The sequence below is a fragment of the Miscanthus floridulus genome, chromosome 2 (assembly GCF_019320115.1).
Source record: "Miscanthus floridulus cultivar M001 chromosome 2, ASM1932011v1, whole genome shotgun sequence".
Lineage (NCBI taxonomy): Eukaryota > Viridiplantae > Streptophyta > Magnoliopsida > Poales > Poaceae > Miscanthus > Miscanthus floridulus.
In genome coordinates this window covers 157,870,987-157,880,121 of record NC_089581.1, presented here as the reverse complement: position 1 = coordinate 157,880,121, position 9,135 = coordinate 157,870,987, and the positions used below count along the sequence as shown (strand labels likewise).

Below are 9,135 nucleotides of genomic sequence, written 5' to 3'. Positions count from 1 at the left end.
TGGTCCCGTTCGGCTTACTCCATATTCAGCTAGTTTTTTCAGTCGAAACAATATTTTTCTCTCACAACAATTCAGCTAGAATAATATTTTTCAGCCAAGATTCAGCAAGTCGAACGGGGCCACTGGAAGACCCATTTTAGATGCTAGGAAATACATAACTCAAATCTGAGTATCCTCTCTTCTGAAGACTTATTTGTAGAAATGGTTGTCTTTTGAGTCTTGTTGTTGGAGAAGACAAAAAATAAATATTGAACTATTTATCTGTAGCGCTACCCAAACGATGAACGAGTCTTTACGTGTAGGTTGACGGGCAGTCCGTACCGGCTCGCTGTTTCTTTCCTGAAAAAGGCCATGTTCAGCTTGCTAAATCTTAATTGACATTGACTGAAAAATACTGTTCTAGCTAAAATGTTATGAGAGAAAAATATTGTTCAAGCTGGAAAAAAAAAGCCAAACAAATCAGACAGGGGTAAGCCGAACGAAAAAAAAAAAAGAAGGTGATAAGCTCTACCCCCAAATGGCAGTGCTCAACAGTTATAATGAATAAACTAATCATCGGCCGGTCCCACGCGCAAGCCATTGCGATTCCCAATTCCTTGGCGATTAACGCAACGCAACACACGAAGAAACCCGCGGATAAACGGAACGAACAAAACTATTCCCCTCCTCGATCCCGTCACGTCTCCTGAAACGCACGCCCTCTCTTCCCTGCTGCCCCCTTGCCTTCCCTGTCGTCTCCTCGTTTGCTTTCGCCCCCTCGCGCAATTTCCCCAGCCCGCACCCCATCCCAACTCCGGCGGCGCTGCAGTCCACCGCAAGTCACCTCCTCACGCGAAGCCTCCAGCCCTCGCCGCTCCGCGCTTCTCCCCCCTGCCCACAACCGCCCCCGCCACCCCCCGCCACCCCGCCCCCGCCCCCCCCCCCCCCCCCCCCCCCCCCCCCCCCCCTCGCGCTTGCGCACCGCCGATCGCCGGCGCTCCTCAGGTCGGTGTAAGCGCCTTTCTCCTCTTCGCGTGGATTTTATTTTCTGGCGATTGTGTGGATAGATAGATTGACGGGTCGAGTTCGATTTGATTCCGGCGTTTTGGCGTCAATTAGCTGACAACCTTGGTAGTTGAACCGGTCATGCGTTGTGGGGATGGTTTAGACGTTGGTGGTGTAGGTAGAGAGTACGGATTTTGCTGATAGTTAGCTCAACCTATTGGTTAGCTGCTGAAGCGTGGGGGTCTAGCCGTGTAGGGCATCGAGCTGCTTTTGCTGAAGCACGCCCTTGATATGTGAAGGGAGCAGGTGTTATACAATTACGTTTTGGCCATTTTGGTCTCAGTGAGGAGTTGATTGATTAATCCATTGATGCAAAGAACTTGAGGGTAGTTCAGCTTCGGCTGCAAACCTGCAACTATTGCTGCTTGGTGCTAGATGTGGTAAGCTGGTAGAAATTTAGTTCTTGGCATAGCAGAATTTCTGTTTGTTCAGGAATGATAGCTACTCATATGTTTGATTTCACTTTGATGCCTTCCAAATGTACTTGTTTAAGCTTGCCCAGGACTTAATTTTGGATTTGCTTCTGCTCTAAATAGTAATTATTTTCCATTTTACATCACTTTTATTTAATTGACCGACTTTGTCTTAATTTGTGAGTTTTGGAGGAACTCTGGTTTCATTGTGCTGCTACTTCAATCGAGTATATGGTGGTATGCAAAATGTGAATATTTGTTTTTCCATATAGGTGTGTGTGTCTGGCATGGCAAGGGACCTATCTACTGGCCCTGCCTTCTCTTTTCATGAATGATGTCCTTCCTTTCGAAGGACACTCATGCACAAACAAGACTTAACTGGCCATGGAGAATCCAATCGCCGTTATCAGCGCAGCTGCTTGTTGATATTCCACCTGAAATAGAGTTGTCCGACTACCGGAGGTTGCCAAGTTCTGGAAGTGAGAGCCCATCTGGACTTCTCCATGGCGAAGGTGTCAAGGAAGAACATATCCCTGATTTGGACATTTTCTTTGAAAGGCTTTACGAATATTTCTGTGCAAAAGGGCTCAGGTGTATCATTACCAAATGGATAATAGAGGTCCTTAATGTACTTTTTATGGTATGCTGTATCGGGTTCTTTTTCTTATTTGTTGATTGGGATAATCTTATTCATTTGAAATGCGGAGTGGAGGCACTTGAATCTGGGGAGAAACCATGTGATCTGATGAAGGTCATTAAGCATGACCCATTAGTTCCCTTCACGTTGCCCAAAATGATAATTGTTGGATCAATGGTCATAATGACAGCTTATGGACTTACCAACTTCCTCAAGTTCTTTGTACAGTTAAGAAGTACACTCAATGTTCGTCAGTTCTACTATGACAGGTAACTTTTCTGCTTATGTGCTTTTTTTTCCCTTTTTAGCTCATAGCAATGATTTTGCCCTTATCCTGTTTACCTTCGTGCAGACTTAAGGTGAATGATCTTGAGATTCAGACTATATCATGGCCCAAAATAATTGAGAAGGTTGTCCTGCTCCAGAAATCTCAAAAACTTTGTGTTGTTAGGGATCTCTCAGAGCATGATATTATCATGAGAATCATGAGGAAAGAAAATTATTTGATAGGGATGGTCAATAAAGGCATTCTTTCATTTCCAATTCATTCTTGTGTGCCTGGGGCTGGCCTGACTGTTGGATCACATGAGCATGGAAGGAGAAACTATCTGATACTTCCAAAGGCCCTCGAATGGACCTTAAATTGGTGCATCTTTCAAAGTATGTTTGATAGGTAAGGAAGTCTGTGACTGCTTCCATTGGATCTTATTTCTTTCTTAATTTTTGTAAAATATTGTTGGCTAAAATGCTTTAGACTCTACATGACCAAGCTATGTGCTTGTTTTTACATGGCACTCTTTCTTTGGATATTAGCTTAGCCCAGAGCAACTAGGCCATTTATGGAAGGAAAAGGGGAGCAACTAGGCATTAAGAAGGCATAAGCTGTTAAAGCTGCTGCTTCAGCACATAGCTGCATCGGAACTTTAGAAGTCTGAAATAAATCAGCCAACTGTCAATACCAATTTTTATTATTTTAGTTAATACTGGAGGCACTTTGTATATATCAGAACTCCGTCATAACATGAACATAGTGTGTATACTGGCATAGCAGTTTCTAAGTTCTAAAACAATCTGTACTAGCATTTTCTAGGTGACCAGATGTATTGTGTCATTTACTTTGTTAGCTTAAATAACCTATCCATATAGAACGGATCATTTATGATGAATCCTAGTCCTCACGTCCATCAGAAGCTCATCCAACATATCATGTACAGGCTAGAATCTAGACTCCCCAACTTCCAATGCGCATACCAGATGGCTTTCTACCAAGCACTCATACATTGCTTCGGGATGGTTCAAATCATTGTGTTTACTAATAATTTGTTTTATTTCACTAGAGTTTGCTTCCTCTTCATTGAATTCTTTTACTAAACATTTATTCTCTTTTTTCAGTAAATTTTGTGTAAGGAAAGAGTTTTTGACAAGCCCAGATGTGTTGAAAAAGCGACTTATATTTGTTGGCATTGCAATGCTTATCCTATCACCCTGCCTTGTGATATTTCCATTGGTTTACGTCATTCTAAGGCACGCTGAAGAAATTTATAATCACCCCAGTACAGCATCATCTAGACGATGGTCAAACTTATCGAGGTGGATCTTTAGGGAGTATAATGAGGTAGCTTCTACTCAGACTCATCATTAGTTTTTCTTGTATTGCAGCTGATATCTAAATGAATCTTTGGGCTCTCCAGCTTTCCCTTTCTTAATTTTTGTGGCTAATCAATCTCATAGTCAGTATCTGCGAGTATTGTTTTACTGATCTAAAAGTGATTACAAACATTGCAGGTTGATCACTTCTTCAGACACAGAATGAACAACGGTGTTGTTCATTCTTTAAATTACTTGAAGCAATTTCCAACCCCACTGATTTCCATCATAGCTAAATTTGTATCTTTTGTTTCTGGTGGCTTGGCTGGTGCTCTAATTATCATTGGATTTGTGGGTGAATCTATTCTTGAAGGACATGTAAGCCCTACTTTTTGTATTGTTTCTTTGTCTAAATTGCAAATACCTGCTATAAGTCACTTCAAGATGCAAATACCTCCTTGGTAGAATAGCTGTGTTTATCCTACAAGTATAGTCCCAATGAAGTCTTACTTTATGGGATCCACATATTTGCCTTGATGTGAGCTCAGAGTGTTCCATATATAGTTGGTCACCATAGGAAGGAGAGGGTGGTGTGGGAGGGTTTGACGACATATTAGGTTACCACATTTGATTCAGTGGACTTGAGTACATAGTTTTAATCATCATCACCCCCCAATCTTTTCATGCTGGCAACAAGTGCCAAACACGTGAGGTCACAACTATTTTATGCATATGGATTAGATCTGTGGGGGTGGTAAATGCAACTATTTTATAGCATATTTGCAACTTGAAATAACTTCTAGGGATCTTTGCAACTTGATGTGACTTGTATGGGGATATTAGCATTTTCTTTTGTATTTTTGTAGTGCATGTATCTTATTCACTTTGTAGAATCTTATATGTTATGTCTGTAGATTTTTGGAAGAAATCTTCTCTGGTATACTATTGTTTTTGGAACAATAGCAGCTATAAGTCGAAAAGTAGTGGCCGATGAGCTTCAAGTTATTGACCCAGAAGGGGCCATGTGCCTCGCTGTTCACCAAACACATTACATGCCAAAGCGGTGGCGTGGTAAAGAGAACAGCGAACTTGTCCGGAGAGAATTTGAGACATTATTTCAGGTAACTAATTGACCTCTAGTTACAGTTCATTTAAGATAGCTTAGCTGGCTCAGAATTGTTACCAACTGGCCAAGGTATTAAAAGATCCTCACGTGCAAGCCATACCATCTAGCTTTAAAATGAGTGTTCTAAACTTCCAATCCATCCATTTCTTTGTATTCATTGACCCCTGTTAGCAACCTGGTACTGGATTGCAGAGAATAGGAGGAAATCAGAGGAGGAAGTAGTAGAATCTTAGGGTATCGAGAGGAAGAAGAGGAACAGTAAGAGGGGGGGAGAGTTCTAGGAAAGGAGATAACCTGTTGGTTAATTGGTTCTGTAATGCTTGATGCCCTTCTCGCTGCTGACCCTTGGCATATGTAATCTCCCATCCAATGTCTGGACTGGGCTCGAGGCCCATGGCCCATATGACTGTCCCAACCATGGCTAGTTCCTAACATTCCCCTCTCCTTATTGCATAGTTGCTTTAAGATCTTGGTTCTACTTATACATTTTATGATGGGGTATAAGGCAATCAGCTTTGTGGTTTGCTGCTTCAATTATATGGCAATAAGAATTGACTTGACAATCTGTGTGTGCAGTATACTATAATTATGCTACTTGAAGAGATGGCCTCCATTTTCATCACTCCTTACTTGCTTATTTTTGAGGTACCAAAGGTAATATTCTGAACTAACTCAACATTGATTTTTATGTCATCCAAGTTTATTGACAGTTCTGAATTCTCATTATCCACAGCGAGTTGATGACATTCTGCGCTTCATCTCAGACTTCACAATTTATGTAGACGGAGTGGGAGATGTATGCAGGTCTTTGCTTCTGTTTCTGTTATTTTCTTAGTGCTTATTTTTGCTTGGCCTTTGCAATACTTAACACATTTATTTCTCTATGTTTACAATAGTCTGAGCTTGTTTGACTTCAAAAGACATGGAAATAGAAACTATGGGTCACCGTTCAATGCTCTTAAAGGTCTCAGGAGCTCCCAAGGGAAGATGGAGAAATCGTTCTTAAGGTACATGCAATTTCAAATATTTCTTTTACTTTTTTACTAGGCATGTAGTGTGGTTTATCACAAGTGCATTGTAAGTGCTGTCAAGGATTGATTAGATGAATTGTAGTACTTCAATAGTTGTTTGCTCTGAAGTTGTGTGGCCAGCTTGCCTAGGCTAGGCAGCACCCCCAGGCGTCCGATTTTGTGAGCACCTGGGGCTGGATGGTGCTGTCTGGTCCGGGAAGCTAGCTGGGGCAGCAACCCAACAGGTGTACTTCTACTGTAGTGTCGTTGAATGCGATGCTTGCAAATTTATGTACCATTTGAGTGCCTTAGATTACTTAGATAGTTTGCTCCTGTAAAATGTGTACTATCTAAAATGGCACCTATCAACATTAAGTCCCTGTTTGGAAACGGGGGTTTCAGGAAGTAAATCCTTTGAATTTTGTACAAGTGTGAACTGATCTGGAAAATTCTTAGAACATCCCCCTACCCCCTCTTCCCAGGCCTTAATAGTGGGATTTGGTGGAAAATGATGTTGCCTAGGCAAATGAAAACATCCAGTATTTCTAACTTTAATCGCTTGAAGGTACTAGTATATGAAGGCTTGCTTTTATCCTAAGTTTGGACAAGAGCACCCTTTTTACTGTCACACCTTTTGCCGTTACTGCCCTGTTGACACTATAGGTGTAGCAGAATATAGGCACTGACAATCTTTTAGCACTGATCTGAAGATATTCCAGGCAAGAATCATTCTGCTTGGTCTGCTCTGTGTGCTATAGACGTAGTTCAGTAGTCTTATACAAGTAGTTCGAGGGGAAAAAAAGTAGTCTTATACAAGCACTGATCAACAGCTTTAGCGAGCACCATTCTATTAAGTCAACTCTGCATATTGTACTCTTCGATCACATGCCTGGGTTTGGCTGCTTCCATAGAGGCCTGTACTACACTTTTGCAATTTTCTCCCCCTCTTCTTTGGGAGGTCAAGATCAGAATAGGTTACCTGTCCTTAGATTTTCAAAGTTCAATCAGATTTTCTTGTCATTGCAAAACCAGGAGCAGCAATATGAAGACTAACCGTCTTACATGATTGTTTTCAGTTTTCAGAGTGTCTATCCATCATGGGAGCCAAATGCTGATGGCAAACAATTCTTATCTAACCTCCAAAAGTTCAAAGAAAAGCAAATACGTCAACAAGCTCTTGCACAATATCAAGCAATGGAAGCTTCAGGCTTTGTGGCAGGCACTAGAGGTCAAAGGGATGATACCTTCCAACAACTCAATAGCGATATTCATGGCCATGCTGAGGCCACTTTGCCTCCTGTTTATAACTTGAACCCCTTGGGATTGCTGGACACAGACCAAAGAACTCATCCATATATCCTGGACTGGTATTACATGTGTCATCCACCACGCTCGGATAGAGCTGAGGCCCCCCAATTTGATCCAGCATTCCCTGAGACTGGTGTGAGCACAAGTCCACCAGCAAGGGAAACATCTGAAATTGAAGAAGTCGGAGAGTGGGATTACGAGTTGTACGAAAGGGTTCAAAGTCATCTGGGGGCATCCACATCAAGTGCTTTGTTCCGGAACACTCCAGTGAAGCACCATGGTACAGAAGATAACACTAACAGCAATTGGTGGGCACATGCCCCTGCATATCCTTCTGGTCCCGAGGGCAGCTTCATTGAGCCTCCAGAATTTGGAAATCGATACATGACACATCCTCATTCCAGTAATCACAGTGGCGATACATCAGAGGGAAGCACGGAGGATCTAGAGCAGAGCAATGGTAGAAGCAGCAGCGTGTGGAGGAGCCCTCAAGCTTTGTCCAAGACAAGATATATGGTCGACTCTGACATTGAGGAAGGGCTGAGCCTGCACTTTGCTGATGTCCATCAGAAGGATGAAGATGATAGACACCTGGTCATGGATCATCAAGATCCCGCGCCAGCTGGTCTTCCAGTAAGAATAATACCTAGAAGCAGTGACCCTGTGTAAGCTGGTTAAACTCCTCAGGATTAGTTGATGCATGCATGTTAACGGTTGTAATTTGTCGTTTGAACCACATCAGAATCAAATGGTGCGTCTCGCCCATAAACTGTCAAAACAGCCATAGATTCTTTTGTACAGGTCAGTAACCTCCTGCTCTGTCCAGGGCGGGTATCATAGAAACATTCTTTTACAAGTTGGAAGGGTGCTTGGTAGCTGCAACATAAGTGCTGTAAAACTTCGGAAGCGTTCGTGACTTGGTTTAGGTCTTGCAAGTTGCAGCATTGAAATGCAGAACTTGAATTGGCTAGCAATTGCTATCCAGTTTTTTCCTGGCGTAGCTTCTAGTGCGTCGTAGATCTACAGTTATGCAGGCACGGACGCCCGATCGGCTGCAGATCCGGTGGGATCCGTTGCCGGAATCCTGTTGCCCTTGGCAGTTCAGCAGCAGGATGAGCGAAGCAATTCCTCTGCGCCTCTGTCATTCTGCCATGAAGTTTGCTGTTTTAGGGCACAGAAAGTCGTTGGCACGGTGATTCTGTTCTCTTAGAGCCAGGCAAGGAGCTTCCAGCTTTAGCTTTCTTGTCGCTCTCGAGATCGTTGTCCTTACAAAACGAGACCGTTTTGGTAGGTGTGAAAGTAGGTTTCGTACGCACGCAACAAGGTCGATAGCCGATACCAAACTCTCGCAGCTCGGCTGGAGCAGCAGGGCTCTGGAATTCCAGGGCAGACTGAGACCGGCGACACGTCACACGAATGAAGGTGACCCTGATCAGTGGTTTGCTACCAGTAAATCGGTAACTGTTCATGGTAAACTGCTTCATTAGATCTCCAAACACACAATCTGGAGAGAAAAAAAAATGGTGCAAAATAAAAGCTCTTTTGTGTCAGAGGAATCATCTCAATTTTGAAAACCACTTCGTCGCAACTCGGAAAACTCTGCTCGTTGCACTGGCTGTAGTGGTTGCCAAGGACCACTCCAGAGGGTCCTCTCGCCCTGCTGTCAACTCGGCGTTGATTAATTGCGATGATGGCGGTCGTACACCGAACCCATTCTCACACAGGATGGTTTCCCGCACGTTTTGCTCCCCAATCCCCATGGACTCCACCACAACCAACCACCCGTCGTTTTCGCGGATTCAAACCGGCAACGAACGCAACGGCCCATCCCAAGCATACACTTCCCACCTGATCTCTCCCCACTCCCCCCCTCCCTCTCGCACGCACCAACGGGAGAAGAGAGAGGAGTCCGCGGCGAGATGGCGGGAATAGGAATTAGGAAAAAGGTTGGGCGGTCATTTTCCCCCGAGTTGATCTACCGCACCGCAACTGCAGCTGCCCCGAAAGCAA

At 43.5% G+C, this 9,135-nt stretch overlaps 1 protein-coding gene across 3 annotated transcripts; it reads left to right on the top strand.

Annotated features, from left to right (window-relative positions):
- Positions 1-701: 701 nt before the first annotated feature.
- On the top strand, positions 702-8,472 carry LOC136534569 (autophagy-related protein 9-like). 3 transcript variants are annotated; one of them, XM_066526998.1, is made up of 10 exons: positions 702-984; positions 1,730-2,363; positions 2,447-2,767; positions 3,487-3,709; positions 3,880-4,059; positions 4,596-4,802; positions 5,384-5,461; positions 5,541-5,611; positions 5,704-5,814; positions 6,894-8,472. In XM_066526998.1, exons 2-10 carry the CDS (start codon positions 1,789-1,791, stop codon positions 7,792-7,794), a joined length of 2,667 nt encoding a protein of 888 aa, XP_066383095.1. In that variant the 5' UTR covers positions 702-984; positions 1,730-1,788; the 3' UTR covers positions 7,795-8,472. The 3 variants fall into 3 exon arrangements, with proteins under 3 accessions (XP_066383095.1, XP_066383086.1, XP_066383079.1); XM_066526989.1 differs by having other exon boundaries at positions 903-990; XM_066526982.1 differs by lacking the exon at positions 702-984 and having other exon boundaries at positions 1,086-2,363.
- Positions 8,473-9,135: the final 663 nt, after the last annotated feature.